This window comes from Haemaphysalis longicornis, unplaced genomic scaffold, assembly GCF_048455015.1.
Source record: "Haemaphysalis longicornis isolate Haplotype H1 unplaced genomic scaffold, Haemaphysalis longicornis Haplotype H1 scaffold_2, whole genome shotgun sequence".
Classification (NCBI taxonomy): Eukaryota; Metazoa; Arthropoda; class Arachnida; order Ixodida; family Ixodidae; genus Haemaphysalis; species Haemaphysalis longicornis.
The window spans coordinates 24,645-50,860 of record NW_027526295.1 but is presented as its reverse complement, the minus strand read 5'-3'; the positions used below and the strand labels follow the sequence as shown (position 1 = coordinate 50,860).

General features: G+C 46.5%; 1 protein-coding gene across 1 annotated transcript; it reads right to left on the bottom strand.

Moving 5' to 3' along the window:
- Positions 1–9,831: 9,831 nt before the first annotated feature.
- On the bottom strand, positions 9,832–13,506 carry LOC144168680 (E3 ubiquitin-protein ligase KCMF1-like). The gene is made up of 2 exons (XM_077697615.1): positions 13,383–13,506; positions 9,832–11,357 (listed from the first exon to the last, which is right to left on the bottom strand). Exons 1-2 carry the CDS (start codon positions 13,400–13,402, stop codon positions 10,289–10,291), a joined length of 1,089 nt encoding a protein of 362 aa, XP_077553741.1. The 5' UTR covers positions 13,403–13,506; the 3' UTR covers positions 9,832–10,288.
- Between the last annotated feature and the right edge of the window lie 12,710 nt (positions 13,507–26,216).

Sequence of the window (26,216 nt, the reverse complement as noted above, 5' to 3'; positions counted from 1 at the left end):
TCTTCTTGGATCACACCTGCGTAGTTTTATTTTTGTGCAGTTGTGTATTTTTTTTGCCAGGCAGTCGCTGTAACGGCCAAAGGAGTGGCCGTTACATCATCATGATCATCATCAGTTTGTCCTACGTTCTGTGCCGGTGCGCATCGCCGGTCTTTAGGGTGGCCCCAGTGCGTGTTTATCGAGAACGCTATGAAATTTCCGTCGCTACGAGTGTCGAAAAGTCGCTAGCTTGGCGACAAATCGCCAGAGCTGGCGACGCTTACCCATGACCACAGGTGACCCCCCGTCCTTTGCGTTTCCTGCACTAATCGTGATCTTCAGGCCCTGCACTGTGCCTCCGTAGAGAGAGAAGTTTATCGCCCTGGGTGACTAGGTTGGTTACTGGGCAATTTATTGCCCAGTCACCGACCTAGGTCGCGGTTAGCTAAAGAGGGGGGGGGGGGGGGGGGCTTCCAGTAGCTTGCTAGGGAACCACCATGCACGGTCATTGAATTTGCCCGGTTTTCATCCACGAGACAACAGCCACAGGATCCGTTTGGCGGCTCGCGTGATCCAATTGCCCAGCTCGGTGCGTCGATCAGAGGCGGAGATTACGGGAAGCTCCAACGCCAGTGGACGTGACAGCACACAGCGCCGGGAGCAACATGTTCACCGTCTTAGAAGAGAGAATGGCGCCCACTCGCGAGGCCTACCCCCAGGCTGTCTTATCAAGGAACCGCATGAGCGGCAGCGACGTCCGGACGGTCGGACGTCCGCGTCGGTCGCATCATTGGTCATCGTAGTCACGTGGTCCTTGGAGAGCCACGTTCAGGGCCGTCTACGATGACGACGCAGTCGTCGTTGGGCGGGCTACTTGGAACACCCAGTACTTCCTGGAGAGAATATCCGCTACTTGGTCTGTGAGATCCCGCGATCACTTGCTGAGATGCAGCAGATATGCGCCCTGACAAAGAAGACAGCAGTTTGCGCTACGCAGAAATTTTTCATTAGGGAGTGTAGTAATCGTCACTGCTTTTTTCTTGTGTACTTACTTCGATAGCTAGGGTGGCAACCAGTCACGTAACACATCTGGGGCATTGTAGTTTAAATTGTTTGCCCTTCGCTATGAGTGGACAAAGGTATCATCATCGTCGCCAGGTATTATCATCATCACCAGCCTATCTACGCACACTGCAGGGCAGAGCCCTCTCCCAGTAATCTCCGACTACCCCGGTCATGCGCTAACTGCGACCAATTTATCCCTGCAAATTTCTCGATCTCATCTGCCAATACAACTTTCTGACATCTAACAAAGTTATATCGCACAACAAACAGCACAGTAAGATTGCGACCCCAGGCACTGTCGATGCGGCCGCAGCCGCACAAGCCGCCTGCACCGTGAGTTACCCTATATAACTCCCTTAGGGAGCTTAGAGTTGCCAGACACTTTTCCACGCGCCGCCTTGATGACGTCGCTCCGGTTCTCAGCTGCCGAGCCGAAAAGCCCCCTGTACGGCAGCGCCGCAGCCGCCGACTGGACGGTACTGTTCCCCGCACAGCAGCAGCAGCGTGAGCGATATTGCAGGAATCCTGACATAAAGTTAGTATATACGGACTCTAGAAAAAAAGCTGCCCTACCGGCCCGTGTAATGAACCATGCCGCACCCGAGCGCTACACAGAACGGGGATAATTGGAGATCTATGAGAGAGGCCTTTGCCCTGCAGTGGGCGTAGACATGATGATGATGATGATGACGATGCCAAATTTGCCTAATCAGAGCTCGTTGTGGCCCGCGTGTACCGGATGTGACTGGTGAAGATAGTTTGCACAACCACATAGTTCTTGCAAATACTAAAGCGCTGTAGATAACGTGGATGAAAAATGTCTTAAAACAATACAAAACAAAATGACACAATCTTTACATCACCCGCCGCGGTGGCTCAGTGGCCAAGGCGTTGCGCTGCTGAGCACGAGGTCGCGGGTTCGATTCCCGGCCGCGGCGGCCGCTTTTCTGATGGAGGCGAAAAGCAAAAACGCCCGTGTGTACGAGATTTCGGCGCACGAAAAAGATCCCCAGGTGGTCAAAATTAATCCGGAGCCCTCCACTACGGCGCGCCTCATCGCCTGCGTTGCGTCGGCGCGTTAAACCCCACAATCAATCATTACATCAATCCCAATCGCTCAATCATTTTACAGTACATAGCTCCGCCCCTTCGTCAACGTAAGTTTCAAATGGTTTGATGTCACTGATGAGACACCCGTTCCTACCTTGCTGTGTAGTCGGCTTAGAGCGAGTTACGTTTCGCGCAGTACGCGCTCTCTAAAGGTATTTTCCTGCTAATTCTCGACGTTGAAGTTAATTCTTAGTGTGTGGAGCGTCGTTTCAGCATTTGGGGACTTCATGACTGTATCGACTGTAGTCGGCTGCCTCAGGACAACTTGAACATGGTGGTGAAGCCGTAGGTGTGCCCCTGAGCACGGTGTAAGTGAAAGCTGCTGATTGTTTTCCGAGCAACTTTGTGGGCTACGACTACCGCTGAGGTAAATTTCGCAATTTCGCGCGTCGTTCCCAAAAAAATGAATAAAGCAGGTTATCATGAAGCATTTCCTGAACGCGAAACCGCGTGGCCCCCACGGCCACCGAGCCTGCCCGCAGGGGCCACGTAGCGGCTCAAAGCGGCGAAGGCAGCTACCGCCGCAGCTTGCCCTCGCTCTTCGCAGTCATTCTGACCGCGAAAAAGACGTTCCTCGTGGTCGAAAGTGGATGGGTGAGAATTTCTGGCAGCTACTGTCATCCGTGGGGAATTTCAAGCGACGATCATACATCTGCCGCCATGCTAACCTACATTCCTCTGCGGACGCCGGCCACGGAGACCCGACACTGCGGGCAGCACCTCCACAATCACGAGCCCTGCTGCCGGCACTGCCGCGCGTGCAACTTAAATATAAGAATGGCGAAACTCGCCCCGAATGCACTTAAAGCTCCCCTTCATCATATATATTGCGGAAAAGTTCTCGCAAAAAACAAACATCTCAGCCATACACAGTACGGCGGTGATCGTTAATCAAAGCAGGAAATAACTAAACAAGCCTTGGAGGGGAAATAGGTAATGCTTGGAGGCAAACTGAAGTGGTCTGTAAACATTGCTGGATTAAAAGCACATATTGTAGTCTATAGTCTCTAGGCCATGTCTCGACCAAACTCGCCGTGTTAACGCGGCTTTATTCAGTAAATCAATCAATTCGAAAGTGCCGTCCTCCTCCTCTCTGCAGCATACTTGCAGATTTCCTATGACGTATCGTATGGCGTCAAACTGAGCTGGCTTGGCGTGGCTTGGCGTGGCTTGACATCGCTACCGCACGGCTCGCCGATACTCAGACAAAATCAGTCGACCCAGCGTTTATTCCGCCTACGGCCGGTGGGTTATCGCCATTCGCTCGCTCAGTTGAAGCTAAGCCACGACACGTTTGTGCCTAGAAGAATGTGGGTTAGTTTGTTAGTTTGTAGACTGTATCTAGCTCCAAGTCCAAGTAGCTCCACACAAGCGCACATAAGACGCTAAGCTGACTGGTATAAGTGGAAAAATCTAAGGACATTTAAAGACGGGACAAAAGTGAGCGAAGTTAATATAGGTACATGTAATTAAAATCAACCGAAACTTTTATTTACTGCCTCAAAGCAAGATGCGGGAAGCACCTTTTGCGCTGGGTGAACTAGCCCAGCAGCCAGCAGCACGACCACACATTCGCGATCGCTTTTCTGATACGAATCTAATACAGTCGCTGGAGGCGATATATTTGTGTGAATTTCCGGGACGCTTACTGCACTAGCGTTATTCAAGAAATAGTTATCTAAGCTGCTTGAAATACTAGAACTAAACACAAATGTAAACGGGCTATACAATATACAATTTACATTTACATTCCTGGCAGCGATGGCTTCTGGCCGAGTCTTGGGTAGCGCTAGGTCTATTTTTTGCAAGTTCGGAAGTTCGAGTCCCCGATAGCGGTTCTTATTTTTTTTTAATATGGTTGGTTTGTTTGGGAACAATGTGTTCTTATTCTATTCACCGTTTTTTCCCTGTAATGCTCATTGCTCCACGAGCGAGTTTGTAGAATGCGTGCAGACACATTGACGTTCTGGCGAGTTAGCGTTGGCGTGTTGTTTCCATGAGCACCGACTGTTCCAGGCACAGTCTAGGACCAGCCGTCCCTTGGCCTGGTGCGAACACTCCTCCTACAATACAGGCACGACCAAGGCAAGCTGCAAAGCTGTGAGAAAAGCACATGGCATTGGAAAATCTCCTGCGTCTAGGAGGGCTTTCACTCACTAGTGATCATTACTATTCCAAATCGTGCTGCAGGCTTATCTCACGCATTTTACAGCCGACAAGATGGCACAAGCTTCGTATGCCTATTACTGAGATAGCGATAATGCCCAGCCAACAATACCGTCAGGTGCCAAGCATGTTGTTTCACAGAACAGGAAGTGGTTGGATTCTAATCTTGGACATGGTCCAATTACAGTAACACCTCGTATGGACGCCACTGCTTTATTTTGAGTGGCTAGTGCAGACCATGCACGGTAGCTTTAAAGTTAATCTTTTTACCTCTACCCCCAAGGGTTCTGTCACGACCATTGGCGTCAAGAGAAGACTCCTGCGAACAAATGAAAGAAGTGACTGACACCGCCGAGAGCCGAACCTGGAACGAATGAAGAAACGGGGCGTGAGCCTGTTGTCTTACCGATCGAGCTTCGAGCCCACGCGGAGACGAGCGAGACAGACGGTGCACTCACCGAGCACATCTGCGGGTGACCACGTGCGTTCTCTTTGAATTCCACCTGATAGGGTCACGCGACCTATTGCGCCGCTGCGCGCTCCGCACACGGCCCGTGTAGCGGCCGTCTGGGCGCCTTGCGCATGCGCTAGGACTTCTAAAAATAAAAGGAAGCCGACACAAACATATGGCATCCCACTTCTCCCCCGTCTCTGCAGCCGATATCGTCGCCTCCTTCAGCGGTGGCAGAGACGGAGCAGAAGAGAGATAGTCTTACACCGGATTCGAGCTTCCTTACCGGATTCGATCTTTCTTGGCCAACTCAAACGCATAAATTTCGGTCTGTCTGTATGTCTGTCTGTGACTCGATTCAGCCGCCCAGCGAAGGTGAAACAAGAGCTGCGCAATAGTCTTATATACCCACAGCAAAATCTAAACATCTACATCCCGTGTCAATGTCCTTATTTGTCGACATCGTTGAACAGGAACATGATATTACGCACGTTTAAGGCAGGAAATTAGTACATAAGTGATATTTGCAGTGTTCCAGTACCTAAAAATTATGGTTGCAGGGTTTTTTCGAACGCAAATAAAATACTGCATCAAAGACAGAAAAACGTCTCCTGCTGTTGCCTGCGATACCGTAGCTCCTGGTGGCATTTAAGAAATCAAACGGCCACAGCAACGAAAGCTTACACTAGATAGGATCCACGTTCCGCTTGAACGGCCGTAGATTAGGGCGACATGGTTCTAGAAACGTTGTAGTAGGGTGCCTCAATCCACGCGCGTCTCCACCGTACGGCAGCGCTAGCATCGAGACACCCGACTTGGGGCAGTGGAAAGCGCTAAACTTAAATTGATTTAAGCAAACCTCTAGCGAGTTATCTTGGGTAGAACGGGACGGGAGAGGAACAGCATGAGAGGTGAGCAGGAAATAGAAGGGAGGCATCTACTTGGCAGGGGCTCCAGTCGACTGCCTTCTTTCGTCGGCATTTGCAACGAAAGCAGCAGATACGCGACCACTTTTTTTAAAGGGTTACGACCCATGTGCTTCACAGATACAACTGAACCAACTACCGCTCATGAATTACGCATTGATTTACCCTAAGAAAGGAATATCTCTTTGAAGTACTAAATGGCCTGGAAAGTGCATTTCACTTGTCTCTGGTTTCACTCTTTGTAGAGCCACGTGTGTGAATTGCTGTGACATCGCATGGGTAGTCGTCGTGTGTGTCGTTTACAGCTTCGCTTTCAAACCATCTTCGCAGGGCGTATTGGCGCGGACTTTTCTTCTTCTTTATGGCTTTATAAAACAAACATGGCCTTATTGACTGGATAAACGATGAAAAGTGTGTTTATTCGAGCCAGTCTGCCCAATTCAAGCAAAAAGAGAAGCTTTAATTCAATTCAGTGTCCCTTTGCGCCAAATTGCAAATACTGCCACCACTTTTAGCATGTGCGGTCAAGCAATCCGCTCATCGCTTCAACGTAGTCATTACCAGGCAATGCGCGCCGTACGCGTAGTAAGATTTTACTTACCGGGCCGTTTCCGTCCTGTTGCAAGATTAATTGCATTGATTGCGCACATAGTCTGGTGCATAGTCAAGTGGCAAATATTTCCTAATGATTTCACAGCGTACCTCTCTCAGCATCTCGAGTCCTAAAAGGGCGCTGGCTGGCTGTACGATAGGGCTGTGGGTCACGTTGGTAGCAACTATCCCGACGCAGCGGTGTCGCAGAGAACAAGCGAGTCCTCGTTTTCTTGCCGGATCATTAGGTCAGTAGACCACATTTTATATTAGTTGCATCAAAACCAACAAGAGCGAAGCCCGCAGTGGCCACAAGAAAACCACACTGTCGCAAAGCACAGAAAATGTGTTCAAACCGACGACAACATAAACCAGGTATAAGTGACGTCATTCGTAGGTGGCGCCACGGCATGTCCTCTAGGTCAATACAGCTGCACTGTAAAAGGACCACCAATCACTGTCCACAACACATCAACCGAAGCCTCAGAAGCAGCCACTGTTGCCATAGCCATCGCGACAGGAAATGATTACATCACAATATAACTGATTTGTAGGCGGTGTGCCGCAATTACCACAAACGTTGCATTAGCAAGACGGCCCTTCAAATCCTCCACAACATATACCGGATACCTCAGACACATTGCATCACAATATCACCTCGCGAAAGACTCGTGGGTAACGAAACGGCCCACACTCCAGCTTGCTAGCGCCGTAAGCAACCAGGACATTTCGTTGGAGCAGGGGTCTGAAACAGGCAGCCCGCGGACATTTCGATCGCGGGCTTGGCCGATCATTGGTGTCTTTTTTTTTCATTTCTATTTTTCAATATGCTCGAATGCGTTTTGAATGCGTGAGTGCGCGCCTTGCTGGCGTAGTCAAGAAGACTTGACGCCAAGGAACCACGAAGGAATTATTGAATTATCAAATCAAATCAAATCAAATCAAATCAAAGTTTATTAGCTACATGATAGTGAACAAATACATTGGAGTGGTACAGTGACGTGGTAATTACATTATTACATTATTACAAAAATAATTACAGTGGAGTGGTAATTATGACGCTAAATTCTATTCACAAATGACCCGGCATATTTACAAGATGTCGGAAAGGACTGGGTTTTCTTTTCAAATGGCAGCGTTAGCTGATAATTTTCTACCCCCCTCACCCTTTGGTTCAACCTTTTTCGCTGTTACGGCACTTGTGGGACTAAATTTTGTGTCTGCGGACTGCTCACTGATGTGAGTTTGAGACCTCTGCCTTACACAAACAAAACATGCTTACGGCTTCCAATACCGAACAGCTTTTTAGGTATCCTGGCACTCCCAGTTACTCCCGTAGGTCGCAGGAAATTCCCGGCAACTCCCCCCAAGTAATGTTTAAAGACGTGGAATAAGGCTCACCGTTAAACACAATTACTTAAGATTATCGTGGGCGAAAATGTGCGAACAGTTATGCCACTCCTTCACCTGATATTTCGGCTGGTTTTTGTAGTTCTGATTTATCTGCTAGTCAGGTGTTGTTCGCGTACATCAGTTTTCGGACTCTTTACTCCACCACCTCCTCACTGCTTCCGTACGAAATGTCGAAGCCTAGGTTGTTCTCTTACAATCTCCTTTATAATGTTCTGACAAACTGTGAACAGCAAGGGCGAAGCCGGACATACCTGTTTGAACCTTTTTTGAAAGTACGCAGGTTCAGCGTCCTCCCCATATAATTTGTACCGTGTTATCACATATATATTCTTGAGTAGCCGTTCGAAGCCCCGATCTATACCCTCTTCCTCCAGAATGGGACTCCAGAATGTTGTCATGTGATCCTTTTGTGCGAGTGTGATATTTGTCTGCCCTTTGCTGTCTGAAATTTTGATGCTTTGACTAGACAGGAAATGTTTATTTGTAAGCGCCGACACCGCCGAAATCAGTGCTCAGTAACTCCTTTCTTCTCTGCCCCACTTGAAAAACTTTGACTTTGATAATAGGCCTGGAGAGCACGGACGTCACAGTAACCTGCCAGTACAAACTCGCCCCTGCCCTCCAAAAAATTCGATTTTGGAGTGCTTGATGCGGCGAAGCCGCATCTGGGCTATGCGGTGCGCTGTAGTGGAGGGCTCCAGATTTATTTTGCACTCCCGTAACCTACACCGAAATCTTGGTACAGGGACGTTTTGGACTTTTGCCTCCACCTCAAGAGCCCCCATTGAGGCAGGGGCGCAGCAGCGCAAGGCCTTTGCCACTGCTACCAGGCTGGCTCGCACTGTCCTTCTCTGCGTTGCCCTTACAAGATTTGTTCTGCATTCCTGCCTTTGCGTTCGAATTTTCTTGTCTTATACCTCATTCGATGACCCTAAATACAGTAGAAGAAGTGACAACTGGGCTAGTTGGTAAAGCATTTGGGACATCTTGAAGGTAGCGCACTTAAACAGGGACACTAGTGAAAGAAACGACAAACCACAGCGCTGACTCACAACTGATTTTTATTAGAACAGACGTACAGTTAAATATTTCAACCTAAACACATGTGACCACACAACATATCTACGTCACATTCTAGCGTATCATTTCCAAAACAGGACAGGCATGAAACGAACTGTGTGGATGAAGGCGCGTGTTATACTTACGTTCCAGAGAGATTTAAAAATTCAAACGCACTCTCATGTAAATGAATCTACGGCACACTAATACACCACACCCCCTTTTGTCTTGTATTATATGCCTGTGGTTTGTCGTTTCTTTCGCTAGTGTCCGTCTTTAAGTGCGCTACCTCCAAGATGTCCCATACCCTAAAGAGAGCCGTCTTGCTAACTAGACCGAACTGGTTGATAACCTTTACTGGTATTCTTTCGTGTCCTGTTTGCAGTTTTTCTTTTCAGGGACATGTTTTATGGCGCTCACATTACCCAGCACTGGGGTCTCCCTCTACCAGGTGGGCGTTTAAACATGTGCACCTAAGGCGATCAGGAAAATTAATCCATCATTTTGATCCTTAAACCACCTATGCTTTCACATGATTTTGTTCTGTATAAGCGGCAGCCAAAGTGAGATAGCAAAGCTGGCAAACTTGTCTTTCGGCACCCGTTTTTCAAGCGTATTGGTGCAGCCGACGCAGACAGGTTGACATCTCAAGCGGGTCTTCTGCGCTTTAGAAGTCGGACGCCAATAACTGCGGAGATTTCATGGCAGTTGCTAAGCTTGTTCGCATGTTGGCTGAACTTTGCACTTTTTTTTTGCATATCTAGTGCATCCTGGATCTTCTAGTGTAGCTACAACCTCACTATTTTCATTAGACCGCGACATTCAGTACGTTCCGGGCAACCTCTTTTGAAATTGTCGCGGTGCTTCTTTGATCGGTCATTCCAGAGAATGGTTTGCGAGTCATCTCATTGTTTGAATTTCGTAAAAGGACCATCCATAATTTCTGTCTGGAGACCAACTTTCAAGCCGCACCATACCTCGATATTGCAACCTTACGCTAGCGTTGGTTCATATGTATGTCGTATGAATATCATGACAACACAAACATGATCCAAGAAGAGCGATACAAAACCGTTTAAGGCATGCGAAACCTTGTCCTAGTTGAAAGATTTTATTTTTCAAGATTTTACAAGGCGCAAAGCTTCGATGGACGAGTAAAAAAACAGGTAGTTACAAGAGAAACACGAGCCAAAAGAAAAGCAAAAGCAGAGAAAATGTCGGGAAGGTATCTAAATAACTGAATCGTAAAAACAATTTTTTAACGCTTCCACAACAGCCCACTTTCAGTAAGCGCCAAGTAGAGACGGTTCAGGTCGGCTGAACGCAGTTGGTTCCGGGGTAGGGGGCCACTGTTGGTTCATCAATTGTCTCACCAGTTCAGCCGACGCTTGAAGCCGCAGTAGCACCTGGGCTCGGTGGCGCCGTGGAGCCTCCGCCGGGGGCCTGCACCTTTACCGGGGTAGCCTGAACCGGAATCGGGGTTGCGGCCGCTGTACCCCCGAGGCTCGCGGTATAAGTTGGTGCAGTACTACTGCGTACTGTCCGGTCGGGGCTTGTAGCTACCACCAGTGCTCTTCCCGTCAGCACCAGCTGGTGCCTGCGCCTCTAACGTGTTCAGCAGCAGCTCCTGAACGAACAAGTTCCGGTTAGTACGCTCTACTTCCAGATCCTGCTCCTGGGAATGTGAAACGCCTTCCTCGACGAGCCCGTTAAGCAGGAACCGGGGGTCATTGCGAGTAGGTTGTTCAACCAAGGTCTGCCTTGTATGCAGAGAAAGCGGTGGTGGAGCGCGTGTGCCCGGAAACGAGGACATCATCCTGCTTAGCCAAAAAGGGTTAAGAGGACGACGTCGGTCGTGTTGGTGGTACACCGTCGGCAGCTGCTGGCGCGTGGCCTGAAGGTTTATTCGAAGCACCTGGATATGCGCTTCTGTTCCACCAGGCCTGGATTGTTCTGATGTTTGTTGTGGCCCCATCGATACCTCGGATAGTACACCTGAGTCCATGTCCATGTCGGAGTCCATGTCGGACACGGAGTCCATGTCGGACGGTGGAAGCGAAGGCATGCTCACGGAGGAACGCAATTTCCTTTTCGGTCGCCCACCTCCGGCTGAGCTTGCGGCCGAGCCGCCCGCGCTAGTTGCGAGGATTCTTTCAAGGCATCGTGAAATGACGTTCTCGTCCATTTCGCGTACGTGCTCTAGAGCAAGATGCACGGCCAAATCTACAGTCATTATGTCCGGATTAGCGCCGGCAGTGACTGCACACAATGGGCACACCACTCGCATTTCCTTGTTCCCATGCTCGGACTTCAGGTGCTGACGCAGCCCAACCGGCGTAAATCCCATTGTGGCGCACATGGGACAGGTGAACGAGTGCTGTTTCTTCATTGCTTCACCGGCGTAGTAGAGCTCGTAATCTGCCGGTGTCAGTATGCATTGCACGGCGTGCTCTATACTGTGGTTCGGGTCGGTGGCTTCTGCTTCGTGGCATGTCTCGCAGAGGTCATGGTCATAGCAGTTGAGACACTTGTAACGTTTCCCCGGAAAGTCTGCCCTAGAGCACCCGTCACAGCGAACGCCTTCGTGCCGAGACCTCCTGCATGGCAAAATAGAAAAACCCGGCAGCATTGCGGTAATCACCTCACTATGGCCAACGTGATACGGGTAAAAGAAATACTTGTAAGAATAAAATTTGATACATTACGTTACAGGAAACTGGAATATCAAATTTTGAAGACCTGTTTTGAAGGATCACCACCTTTTCAGTAGAGCCAATAATTGAGACAGCCCGGCACAGTCGCGAGCAGACCGAAATCTGTGTGGGACATAAATCTTCTGTTGCTCCGGAAGGCACCATGTGCTCCCCACGACATGGCTTGAGGAGCAAGCTATTCGGATATGAAGTACCATTCACTATAAGAGAAAAAGCTCTTAAGATTCCGCACTCGACATTCTCGATAGTCTCTAAATTACTGACGATCCGTAGCTTCAAACAAACACAACACCAACTTACCCAGGCAATGAAACCAAGCGGCAATCGTGTACAATGAATTTTGTTTTGGGTTATTCTTAAAGGAGAAGACACAAAAAGAAAATAGTATAAACTAATGAATACACATTACGCACAATTTAAAAACAATCAAAGCTCCTTCCTTCAAAACGCGAAGCTTTTTTCCATGCAACCCAAGCGAAATTCAAAGCCCAAAATCCAAACTGCTTCAACCGTGTCCGATTGGCGAACTCGGATAGACGTTAGATTTATTGCCGGAGGGACCACGGATCGATTCCGAGCAAAGAAAGCGTTTTTTTCTGTTTGGCGCTCTTGATGCCCCTGCGATGGATTGATTGTTTGTGCGGTTTAACGCGCCGACGCTTCACAGGCGATCAGGAACGCCGTAGTGGAGAGCTCCGGACTAATTTGGACTTCCTGGGGATCATTAACGTGCGCCGAAATGTCGGACACACTGGCGTTTTCGCTTTTCGCAGCACCACGCCTTAGCAGCACCATGCCTTAGCCACCGAGCTAACGCGGCGGGTTACGCTGGGTAATTACCTTTGATCTTATTTTTCTGTTTCCTCTACCACGTCTTGTTGTCTGTTTCTCTTTGTTTTCTTAGCCCCTTGACCACGTGTTAGATATCCAAGAAGGCCATAGCCTCGTTAACATTCCTGCCTTTCTTTTACTTTTTTCCTTCATTCCTCCTAGAATAATTGTCAGGCTAAGGAAAGCTTATCGTTGAGAACATGGGAAACGATACTTCGGTCGGCCACTTTTCAGGGCCGATCATGTTTGTGGGCGGGCGAAGAAAATACCATGCTAAATAGTATAAAACCGAGGACGGCGGCACTTAACTGAGTTCACTCTGATGGCCAGTGAGGTTCCGGAGCTGGCTGCCTCGTAGACGGGGCAAGGAGTCTATCGACCGGAGCTTGCACAAGGCTCCGACTTCCGTACGAGGCTTTTACACTTCCCCTAAAATTTCATTGCCACGGTTGGTCACAGCGTGGGTCGGGGTCCGTAATGTCGCCGATTCCGCCACCTTGAATACACAACGTGCCTCTTTCGGAGATTCTACTCAGCAGCTACTAGTTCAAAATAACCATGAAGACGAAATACAAGCTTGAATTGAAAGACGGCTTTGGCCCAATAAATGTGATGCATTTTGAACGTGTATTTAAACCGACGGAATAGTGACGATTTTCTCCTCAGCTGACATTCCTCTCAACCAGCTCGTCTTCTCTTCGTCCGTCCTTGTCTGTCTGTGCCTGTCTGTATTTCTGCCTGTCGGTCTCTCCGGTGAGTCCATAAGTGAGCCAGACAGAGCCATCCGAGATGAGTATGACTTAGTAAAACTAATGACAGGGTGCTGTAGCGTTAGCGTAACATGTCAGTATTACGGTCAGTGCTCATAACTGCTCACGTTCACAGAGGAAATGATATGAACTCCTGTGCGTAGTCATTCTACGAAACCACATTGAGCCTGGTTCGTCTGTGCTAAGGACGCATGCGTATTTAAGACTAACGCCGGACTAGTCGCTCCGCAACGGCTATCCCCAGGTTACGGTTCTGCAGCTCTTGCAACAACACACACAAGCCACGTACATAAGGAAGGAAGCTCACCGTTTAGGCACTCCGCTCATGACCTCTGGGTTCAGTCCGAAGTTTGGGTGATTCCCGTTGTTCCCCTGTAGCCAACGGCAACTTGACAACTTCTATTCTGCAAGATGCACGAGCATATGAATGTGTAGATTGAACTTTCGGGACGTTACTTGCCTCTTTATTCGTATCAAAACGTCCACATCTGGTGATTTTCACTTATCATTAACCTTCTTTCGCGCATCTTATTCTCCCGTATTTCTTCTGTTCGAACTTTTGCCGCATCGTTATATTTGTATAGCTACGCTGGATGTCTTTGTTCGTCGTCAGTTCCGCTACGCACGCGTAAATAGCAAATAGCAGGTACAGGTTACGTATTACCGCCGCTTCGTACTTAGGCACTTTGTGCTCTGACATATAAATGAATATATACATATACGCTCAGCGCTCAGCGGCAGTGGCACTCGCTCAGCGGCAGTGGCAACGCAAGGCCACGCTGCAGCCTAAGCATCGCTCCTGATGTTGCAGGAATCGTCGCTGCCAGCACGGTACAGATAGGACGGACTGCGGCCTACACTGCGCGCAAGGACTGCCGTTGGCTACCGAAGGAGACTGGTCATCGACGTCAGGGCGGATTCCCTACAAAGGACTCTGCGCTTCGTCGCCCCCGCGCACTCGCTCAGCGGCAGTGGCAACGCAAGGCCACGCTGCAGCCTAAGCATCGCTCCTGATGTTGCAGGAATCGTCGCTGCCAGCACGGTACAGATAGGACGGACTGCGGAGTACACTGCGCGCAAGGACTGCCGTTGGCTACCGAAGGAGAGTGGTCATCGACGTCAGGGCGGATTCCCTACAAAGGACTCTGCGCTTCGTCGCCCCCGCGCACTCGCTCAGCGGCAGTGGCAACGCAAGGCCACGCTGCAGCCTAAGCATCGCTCCTGATGTTGCAGGTTGGTTTTGCTATTTGAGTTTCTTCTTGGAAAGTTTGGTTGTCACTGCTGCTGAGCGAGCCTTGGCACGATGTCGGACGCATGTCATATTTGCAGTGAATTATTTGATGATGACGATTTCTATTTGACTTGTGCTATCTGTAAAAATAGCTTCCACATTGGCACTTGCTCGGTAGTAACGGACAAGTCCTACCGGAAAAAAAACAATACCGCGAAGGAATCTTGGAAGTGCGGAGCATGCGCAAACGCCAAAAATGGTCAGAAAGATAGCAAACCGGCTGGGGCCGCAGAGGCGAGTCTCGCAGACGAAATCGCAGAAATTAATCGCAAGCTTTCTTTACTGCTTACAATGAAATCCTAAGTTGATGCCTTAACGGGCATTAAGTCAACGGTTGACGCCATTGAAGCTTCCATGAAAGAGATGTCTAGCAAATACGATGAAGTTCTCGCTGAAATGAAGCAGCAAACCGCGGAAATAGCAGGGCTAAAAAAACGCGTCGTAAGGCTAGAAGAAAAGAGTAAGACCGAAGATGTTGCATCTCTGAAAAAAGAGATAAATGATCTGGAGCAGTACAGTAGGCGACAAAATTTAGAAATACATGGCCTTCCCCAACACAGCGATGAAAATCTTCTGGAGAAGCTTAACAGCTTGGCAACTCATCTCGAGCTACCCCAACTTGTTGAAACTGATCTAGAGGCCATCCACCGACTGCCTTCGAAATCTGACAAAAACGGTGGGAGCAAGGTGCCCACGGTCCTCGTACGATTTTCGTCGCGCGTAACGAAAGAAGCATGGCTAGGAAAGAAATCACAACTAAGACAAGAAAAGTCTACGATTTTCTTCAACGAAAATCTGACGGCACAAAATAAGAAGCTGTTCTGGGAGATGAAAGCAAAGGCTGGGGAAAAGGAATACCAATTCGCCTGGCACAGAAGCGGAAAAATGTTTGTCCGTGGCGGCCCTCGGGACCGGATAATCAGAATAAAAGATCTGGCGGATCTTGCGAAAATAACATGAGCACTTAACTCGTGATCGGTTTTTAGACAGTGCAGAAACATTTCTAATGTGTAGTTATCCGGTGCAAAAGAGTTATCTTGATCCCGATTCCTTCAATCGCTGCTACGCGATACGTCACAAACAGCAGTCTTCCTTGTTTCACTTGAATGCTCAAAGCCTAAAAAATAAAAAGGATTCTGTTGATATGCTCCTTGAAGAGCTTAATCATAATTTCGATCTGTTAGCTTTTACTGAGACTTGGTTTTTAGGTGACTGGGATACTGTGCACTTTACCGGGTACAGATGTGCATCAATGTGTCGGAGCAATATGAAGGGAGGGGGCGTAGCCATTTACGTCAAAGAAAATGTACATTTTACTGTTGTCAGAGAATTTTTTACTGTTAATCCTCACTACGAATCTATCATGATCAAATGTTTGAACACTATATTTTTGGTTGTATATAGATCCCCTTCTGGTACATTGACTGTGTTCTTGGAATTCTTAGAAAATGTTTTGCAATACTGTGAATCTCTCCGTACGCCGGTAATCGTAACTGGGGATTTTAATGTCGATTTATTATCCCGAGACTCCTCTTCACAAAATCTTCTGGACATCTTTCTTCCCTGTGGGTATGAAAACGTCATTGATATCCCGACGCGAGTGACGGTGGATCTCAGACATTGATTGATTTATGTTTCACGAATTACGAAACAAGCAGTTTGCAAGCAGGTGTAATAATTTCAGATGTTAGTGATCATATGCCAATCTTCCTTTTTTTCACACCATTTTCAAGTCGATACAAACAAACTGCAACGAATACACCCACTATGCAAAGAATTATAAATGATAATAGTATTACGATATTTCAGAGATTAATGGCCGTGACCGAATGGGACCCCGTTTTGCTGGCAACCAATCCTGAAGATGCTTACAACATGTTCGCCGACAAAATTCGTTACAATTATAACTTAGCAGTTTTTAATGTAGAGTTAAAGAGAAACAAAAAAATGAGGAAACCATGGATTGACTGTAGTCTCCTTAAGAGAATCAAAGAAAAAAATAAACTGTTTGCTTCATTTATAAAGAGTAGAAATCATGATGTTTTTATTCAGTTTAAAAAGGTGCGGAACAAAGTAAATTCCCATATTAAAAACGCGCGTAATGCATACTTTGAAAATAAATTTGCAGCCATTTATAACGACCCCAGGAGAATCTGGAACAATATTAATAACCTCATGGCCAAAGGAGAGAGAGGAGTTATTTCCGAGATTATTATTGACGGAGAACAGTGCACGGGAAGTTTGCTTGCGGATAAGTTTAACGATCATTTTTTACAATTGGGTGCTACTACGGTCACATACACACCTAATCCTAGTAAAAAACATTGTATTCCATCTAGTACTGCAGGCTCAATATTTTTGTTTCCCGTTACTGAATCAGAAATTCTGAGCTTAATTCAAAAACTAAACAACAGCCGGGCATGTGGGGTTGATGAATTTAAAATACAGCCGATAAAAGCAGTCGCGCAATATATATGTCAGCCACTTTCACATATATGCAACCTGATACTCAATTCTGGTGATTTTCCTGATGTTTTGAAAATTGCCACTTTCCGTTATTTTCAAAAGTGGGGATCAAAATGACATGAACAATTACCGACCAATTTCAGTCCTACCCATTTTTTCAAAAGTAATAGAACAGGCAATCAATACTCGAATCTTAAGCTTCTGTAAAACTAACCATATCATCGCCGAACAACAGTATGGTTTCCAAAAACAAAAATCAACAGAAATGGCAATACTAAATATAAAAGATAAAATTATTGATAACATTGAACAAAAATTATTTACTATTGGAGTGTTTCTAGATTTTAAAAAGGCTTTCGATTCTATCAAACACGATATTTTGTTTCAGAAACTTGAGACATACGGAATCAGGGGAACCTGTCTCAGTCTAATCAAGAGCTACTTACATAATCGCCTTCAATACACCGAAATTGGTCACGCCAGGTCCAGCTTTGGAAAAATTAAGTACGGTGTTCCACAAGGATCTATTCTCGGCCCGCTATTATTTTTATTATATATAAATGACATTGTTAACTTGCCTTTCACCCCGGATATAATATTGTATGCAGATGATACAAACGTCTTTTTTTCTGGCAGAGATCTGGCTCTGCTAGAAAGAGAAACAAACTTATGGCTTGAAAATTTGTCAATTTGGCTCAGTACAAATAAAATGAATTTAAACACAAGAAAAACAAAATATATGATCTTTCGAGCTCACAACAAACGTTTAGGGCAACAGGTTTTCCTCAATTTCGGAGGCGAATGTATTGAACAAGTTAGTTCACACAAATTCCTTGGCATTGTGTTCAATGAAAATTTAAGTTGGTCTCCACATATTGACAAACTTCGGACGGATATATCGCGGTGCATTGGTATTATTTATAAGATGAAATAATTACTACCAGCTTGGTTAAAAAGGCAACTGTACTACAGTCTAGTACATTCTCGCCTTAACTACTGCCTTCTAGTGTGGGGTTCACCAGGAAAAACAAACATAGAAAACCTATACCGGCTCCAAAAAAAAGTCTTACGCATAATTGAAAACGCACCCTACATCAGTCACAGTTCTCCATTATTTAAGAAACATCAGGTATTGACAATTATGAACATTCTAAATAAAAAACTCTCTTTAACTATTTATCACCACATAAGGACAGACCCTAATGACTTTTACAGTAAATACACTTCACGAAGACATGAATACGAGTTTAGGCAGGTAATATACACAAAGCCAAAAACTCGCACAAACTACGGGCACCAGAAAGTGAGCTACCAGATTCCCAACGTTTTAAACAGTCACCCCGCAATTTTAACCATGGCCCAAGATGCTAAATCTGAACAAGGATTTAAAAAGAAATTAGACATGTACCTTTTGCAATTACAGTAAAAGACGTGTATTTTAATTTCTTGTTTTTTTCAGAAACTTAGAGGTATTTCTTTTTACGCTCTATGAAATCTTGTACTGTAATTATTGTTGGTTTATGAAAACTGAGAACTGTTTTTTGTCCTTTCTTGCTGTGAATTCTTTAATTCTACTTATTGTTTCCTGAAATCTGAGAGCTGATGTGTGTTTTTTTTTTCTTCCGAGTAGAATTTTCATTGTAATTGTGTATTTCTGAACACTGAAAGCTGATTTTCTATGTGTTAATTGTGTGCATTCTTCTGTCATTTTTTTATTGTCACAAAGTACGTGCCATTTCCCGTAGAGTCGTGCCAAAACGGGAGGGGGGAGGGGGACGTCACCTTGTCAGGCTTTTTTTTTTTTCTCTGTAGCCTTTTTGACCGTCCCCCTCGACAACTGTATAGCCATTCCTGTACATGTTGTCGCAATAAACTTTCAACTTTCAACGTATATGAATGCACGTATACACACACACACTCATTATATAAATATATATATATATATATATATACACAGAAAGAAATGCCGGAAGTCTGCAACGCCGAAGAAGGCATAGGGGAATGGTTAGACTGTTTTTTACCGTTAGTGACGGTACATTAATTTTTTATTTATTATTACGTGAGAAAGAAAGAAAACACGCGCCCAGAGTGGGGACCGAACCCACGCCTTCCGATTAGATCTCGAATGCCTTACCAATTCGGCTATCTGGGCGTCTGTGTTCTTCACTTTATGGGGTGTTTATATTTACTACAACTGTGTCTGATGCTTGAGGGTGGTAACCAGCGCCACTCAGACTACACGGGCAGAAGGAGAACTTCTTTACAACACCCGGGGCGTGACTCGAACGTCTACAGTCTGTCATTAGCGGGTAACTGGCGGGAAGCCCTCTTATGCTACCTTGGCATCAAGGCTGCCAGAACCGAGGCCCTCGCTAGGCTTTCGCACGATAATAGGGTTTGGAAATGAGGGGCTCGTTAGGAAATCAAAATAGTCTAACCATTCCCCTATGCCTTCTTCGGCGCTGTGATGATGATGATGATTTTGGGTTTAATGGCGCAAGGCCAACAAAGGCAAAGAGCGCCATGACAATGATGAAAGAGATGATAAAGATTTGTAAAGGAGGCACTAGTTTAAAAAACTTTGCTCAGGGGGTTGGTGTATAGGGCCATAATTAAAGCATAGTGAGTATACTAAGATAAATGGTGTATAGGTTCATATTAAAACAGTGAGTGCAAGCACCTAAGGTGTAAAGTCTCAGGTTCCACCACTGTTTTAAAACACATAATGAACACAGGTGAGGTTATGGTCTATATGATATGTATTTTAAAAAGTCTACATCTGCTAGGTAACTAAAAACTTTTTTGTATGGGAACATTGGATGGTCTGATAAAAATAGTGAAGGGTGCAAGGGAATGTTATATGTGTAAGCTTCATTAAAATGACGTTTCCTTTCAATGATGCACATGTCACACTCAATAAGCATATGAAGGACAGAAAGCTGACCCCCACATCGATGGCACTGTGGCTTGTTTGCGTCTGTTAAAAGGTATGAGTGTGTGATGTGTGTGTGGCCAATTCTAAGTCTGCATAAGGCCACTTCTATTGATCTAGCATGTTTCTCAGAGGGAGGTTTTTCAATTTTAGGTTTAATGACATGTAATTTGTTGCTTATTTCTTTATCCCACTGTTGTTGCCAGTGCTCTCGCAGCTTCCTTCTCACATAAGGTTTGAGGTCTTCATATGGAACCAGCTTAATATCTATGCTTTCACGAAGGGCAGCAGCTGCAGCACTTTGGTCAGCGGCTTCATTTCCAGCAATGCCACAGTGGCCCGGAACCCAGAACACTGTGACAGCAAGCTTGAGACTATAAGCCGAGTACAGAGCTCTTAGAACAGCATTAAAAGTTGGGTTTTTACTAGCCTTCAGAGATGAAAGCTTTGTAACAACACTCAGTGAGTCTGTGTATATAACTGAGCTCTTAATTTTGTTTTGGAGAATGTGGTTCAAAGCTAGCAGGATACCATATGCCTCTGCAGTAAATATACTAGTGTTCGTGTTCATTGTTTTGGACAAAGTGAATATGGGGCCAATTGCAGCACAAGACACCGCTGCAGAAGTCTTCGAGGCATCTGTGTAGAATTCAGCTGCCTTGTATTTGTCCCTGAGTGACAGAAAGTGCTGAGTGATAACAAAGTTTGGCACACTTTTCTTTTGCAGTTCTCTGAAAGACATGTCACACTGAATTGGGCAAATGTCCCACGGAGCAACCAACTCATTAATGGAGGTGCAGTAAACTTCAGCAAGAGGAACTTGTAGGTCCTTTGAGAGGCGTGACACTGCCAAAGGGAAGGGTGGTGCTATGGATGGTCGATTTTCAAAAAGTTTATTATTAGTGTTATTTTTCATAATTGCGTTCAAAGGGTGTTCCTTCATAGAAGTAATCTTTGCAGCATACATCAGAGCTGTGTAAGTGCGCTGGTATTCCAAACACCACTGATTAGATTCAACGTGAAGGGATGGAATGGGGCTTGTTCGATATGCACCTGTTGCCAAGCGAAGCCCCAAGTTGTATACTGGGTCCAACATTTTCAGTGCTGTTGTGGTTGCAGACTGGTATACAATGCATCCATAGTCAATTCTTGACCTTACTAGGCTATTTAGAAGTGAAAGCAGACACTTTGTGTCCGTTCCCCATGACTGATGCGATAGTACCTTTAAAATGTTCATCGTTTTCAGGCATTTCATTTTTAGTAATTTAATATGCGGTATAAATGTGAGTTTGTGGTCAAGTAAAATACCCAGAAACTTGTGTTCATTTTTTACTGGTATGGGCTGACCTTGTAATGTAATACAAGGAGGGGGATAGACATCACGCCGCCTGGAAAATACCACAACAGCACTTTTATCAGCATTAAACATAAACCCGTTCTTGTCAGCCCATGTAACCAGTCTGTTGACACTTAACTGGATTTGGCGTTGACATATCGATAAATTACAGGACTTAAAACTAACTTGAATGTCATCAACATAAGTGGAGTATGAGACAGTTCGTGGGAGAACATTTTTTAGTGAACTCATTTTAACAAGAAAAAGTGCGCAGCTCAGTACTCCCCCCTGCGGTACACCATTTTCTTGAACAAAGGTTCTAGACAGCACATTACCCACACGAACACGAAATGTGCGATCAGAGAGATAGTCCTTAATAACGTTGAGCATATTACCAGTAAGGCCAAATGACTGCAAATCTAGCAATATACCGTATCGCCATGTTCTATCATACGCCTTCTCCATGTCAAAGAACACAGAGAAGCAGTGTTGCTTATGGATGAAGGCGTCTTTCACATATGATTCAAATGCAACCAGGCTATCTGTAGTTGACCTTCCAGACCTGAAGCCTGTCTGATTTTTGTCTAACAGACCATTAAACTCGAGAAAGTACAATAGTCGCCGATTTATCATTTTTTCGAGCAGCTTACATAAACAACTCGTCAAGGCGATGGGTCTGTAACTCGCAGCAAGACAAGATTCTTTTCCTTCTTTTAGAAGCGGTACAACGATAGCCTCTTTCCATGTTCTTGGAAAACGACCTGTTTGCATTTTTTGTTAAAGAGAGAGAGTATTGCATGCAGGGTTTCACTGTGTAGGTGTTTGATCATGTCATAGCTGATTCGGTCAGCTCCAGGGGCTGACGCACCACATGTCGAGAGTGCACTCATCAATTCAAGCATGGTAAATGGAGCATTATATCCCTCATTCGAGCGTTGGTTCACACGAAGGGGCTGACGCTCTGCTGCCTTCTTATGCTGTAAAAATGTTTGTGTGTAATGTGAAGAACTGAATACATGTTCAAAGTGTTTCCCAAGAGCATCTGCTTGATCTTTTACTGAGTTACCCACACTACTTACTAGGGGAATAGGATGACTCTTGTATCCTTTTAGCTTCTTTATTCTAGTCCAGACTTTCCTACAATCCGTACAAGAATTTATAGATGATATAAACCTGGTCCAACTTTCGTTTTTTGCCATACGTCGCGTACGCTTCCCTTTAGCTTTTGCCTGCTTAAACTTGAGAAGGTTGTCGGCCGTGGGATAGCGGCGTAAAAGTGCCCATGCCTTGTTCTGTTCAGACCGTGCACGCGCGCAGCCCTCATTCCACCATGGTCTGGGTTTTGGGAGAGTTTTAAAAGTAGTCTCTGGAATGCTTTTCTGAGCAGAGTCAAGAATGTGGGCTGTAATCAGTGAACTTGCTGCTTCAACATCTAAATGGCATATTGTTGTAGGGGGTAGCCTGGAAAGTTCTTTGTATGTTTTCCAGTCAGCTGCTTGTAATTTAAATGTTCGAAGTGGTTCTGTGCCTTGAGAGTCATTGTTTACAGCAGTTAGTTTTGCAGGAAAATGATCACTGCCATACGGGTTGTTAAATACACTCCATTCAAGCATAGGCAGTAAGATTGCAGAGCCAATTGCAAGGTCTATTGCTGAGTATGTGTGGTGTGTGGAATTGTAATATGTGGGGCGTTTCTTATTAAAGATGCAACATCCGGATGTCGTGAGAAACCTTTCAATGAGCCGCCCTCGAGCATCGGCTCGCACAGATCCCCAGGTGGGGTTGTGAGCATTAAAATCACCGGTTATGATGTAAGGTTCAGGTAGTTCATTGATTAGGTTTTCAAATTCGACGTTGGAAAGGCGATAGTCGGGTGAAATGTATAGAGAGCAAACTGTCACTAGTTTGCCAAAAACTATGGCTCTGACAGCTACAGCTTCGAGTGACGTCTGTAGCTGGAGGTACTGACAAGCCACAGATTTTTGGAGTACTATTGCCACACCACCAGACGGCTGGATGCAATTTTGTCTGTCCTTACGGTAAACAATGTACTGTGTTAGGAAGTTTGTCTGTGATGGGCGCAGGTGTGTTTCTTGGAGACACAGTATTTGTGGTTTGTGATTGGTGAGGATGTCATAAATATCGTCTAGATTTCTTAACAACCCCCTACAATTCCAGTACATAACACTTTCAGCAGCCATGAGAATGAGCAAAAGAGAAAAAAGGATCATGTTCTGGATCATGTTTTTTTCCCCTCTTTTTAGCAGGCCGTGTTTCGGGGCCCCTCTGAGCAGATTCACTTAGGTTTTGGGGTCATTTCCAGGGGCAGCGACTTTACTGGCCTTTGGTTTGGTCGGTTTGCCACGACCTGTGGCACCGCGGCGCTCCTGTGATGCCTCAGGAGCAGACGTACTTGGAGAGACATCCATGGCCTCAACCGCGGTTTCTGAAGTTGAAAGAGTGTCAGAACCAGACTTTGTGCTAGAGGCCGTGGCCGCAGCACTGGGCACAGCTGGAACAGCAGTAGCCACAGGAGCAGTCTTCTTCTGTTGCACAGGTGCCTGAGGCGAGGCCAGGTCAACATCGCTGACCTGGACAGGAGTCGTGCTGGCGGCCTTTCGCCCAGCACTAGGTCGGAGTGCAGCAGCAGAAGCCACGGTAGCGACTTTCTGCTGCTGAGTGGGGGGCTGCGACGGGACCAGGTCAGCCTCGCTGTACTGGGTGCCCGCATCTACCAGACGACGCCCCACCCCCCGGCGAGCTGCGTCTGCGTAACTTTTGCCCGATAGCAAGGCATGCTTCAGGCGTGCTTGTGGGAACGTTAGGTTCTCAGTGACTTTCAGTTGGATTATTTCTTTTTCTTTTTTGAATGATGGACATGCGTGTGAGAAGGCAGAGTGTGGTCCACTGCAGTTTGGGCATTTCACGTGTTGCTTGTTACAATCGTCACTGGTGTGGTCAGTGCTTGCGCAGTGAGCACAGATGGATCGGCCACGGCACGACAGAGTTCCATGGCCATACTTCTGGCACTTGAAACACCTTCGCGGATTAGGTATGTATGGACGCACTGGACAGGAAATAAATGCAGCATGGACCGATTCGGGAAGTGTTGGACGGTTGAAAGTCAAAACAATGTGTTTAGTTCGGATTTCCTCCCCTGCGCGACGTATAGTTATCCTCCGCACAGCTGTTACGCCTTGGTCTTTGAACCCTTCGAGGAGATCGTCTTCATTCTCATGCAGTAGTTCTCGTTCAGAGATGACGCCTTGGGTTGTGTTTAGGCTACGATGTGGCGTGACCGTCACTTTTAGTTGAGCCAGGGTGTCCTGTTTCAGGAGGTTTTCACTTTGGTTTTTTCTTTGTACTTCTACCAGCAGGTCACCTGAGGCAAGTTTTTTTGCATGGTAGTCTTTCCCAACGATGTTCTCGAGGCATTTTGCAATGAGGAACACCGATTTTTTTGCTAGGGGTGCATTTTCTTCAGAGTGTACCACAAGGTATTTGTTAAAGGTTTCGACAGGTGGAGCTGCTCTGATGCTAAGTACTTCGGTGCGGCCCCTTTTCAGGGACCGATCAGTTTTTCTTGGAATGGAAAAAGAAGCCATAAATACATGGTGTACATTCGGTAGCAAGGCCGGCCGCCCACCACCGAGCCCAACAAGGGAACGTGACTTAACACGCTAGCCGTACCTTGCCACTATAATCCTATGCTCGGGATCGAGGGTGACGTCTTTGCACAGGATTAACCCTCGCCGCCTGGAAAAACTTAGAAATAAGGAAGAAATGAGATGACAGGACAGTGTTAGGAAAGGAAATAGGAAAGAGAAAGAGCTGAGAGGAGGACAGGAAAAGGCGACTGGCTGATTCCCCCCGGGCGGGTCAGACCGGGGGCACCGTCTGCGAGAAGCAGGGGCCGAAGTGGCGTGTTGCCGCTGCTGGGGGGCCGTAAAGGTCCAAAACAACCCCAACTTTGGCTCAGCCACCAGGTTCCCCTTTTCCCCGGACACGGCAAAGCCACGCACAGCCGGGACGTGAGTGGGTCCAACCCACATGTGCTCGGGTCCGTGGTGTTGCAAGACACCAAGTGCCTACGGCAGTAGGCACCCCTGCGGAGCTCGGGACCGTGGTTTCGCTATTTACCAAAACACCTTGAGTACACAAGGTGCCCCTGCGGGGCTTCGGCGCTGTGGACTGCCGGCATTTCTTTCTGTATTTCCAAACGAGCCCCTCATTTCCAAACCCTATTATCGTGCGAAAGCCTAGCGAGGGCCTCGGTTCTGGCCGCCTTGATGCCAAGGTAGCATAAGAGGGCTTCCCGCCAGTTACCCGCTCATGACAGGCTGTAGACGTTCGAGTCACACCCCGGGGGTTGAAAAGAAGGTCCCCTTCTCCCCGTGTAGTCTGAGTGGCGCTGGCTACCACCCTCAAGCATCAGATACAGTTGTAGTAAATAGAAATACCCCATAAAGTGAAGGAGAACACAGTCGCCCAGATAGCCGAATTGGTAAGGCATTCGAGATCTAATCGAAAGGAGTGGGTTCGGTCCCCACACTGGGCGCGTGTTTTTCTTTCTTTCTCACGTAATAATAATTAAAAAATTTAAGGTACCGTTACTAACAGTAAAAAATAGTCTAACCATTCCCCTATGCCTTCTTGCCTTCTTCGGCCTTGTAGACTGCCGGCATTTTTTTCTCTATTTCCTATATATATAGAAAGAAATGCCGGCAGTGCACAACGCCAAAGAAGGCATAGGGGAATGATTAGGTTAGTTTTTTTACCGTTAGTGACGTTACATTATTTTTTTTGTTATTAATTGCATGAGAAAGAAAGAAAGAAAACCACACTCCCAGAGTGGGGGACCGAACCCACGTCTTTCGATTAGATCTCGAATGCCTTACCAATTCGGCTATCTGGGTGACTGTGTTCTCCGTCACTTTCTGGGGTATTTATATTTACTATAACTATATCTGACGCTTGAGGGTGGTAGCCAGCGCCACTCAGACTACACGGGGAGAAGGGGACCTTCTTTTCAACCCCCGGGGCGTGACGCGAACGTCTACAGCCTGTCATAAGCGCGTAACTGGCGGGAAACCCTCTTATGTTGCCTTGGCATCAA

Bases quoted from the DNA above. Each gene is read 5' to 3' on its own strand.
- LOC144168680 (XM_077697615.1), bottom strand. From the start codon at position 13,402: ATGAGCGGAGTGCCTAAACG. The intron at 11,358-13,382 runs GTGAGCTTCCTT...TTTGCCATGCAG, and splicing joins ATGAGCGGAGTGCCTAAACG to GAGGTCTCGGCACGAAGGCG.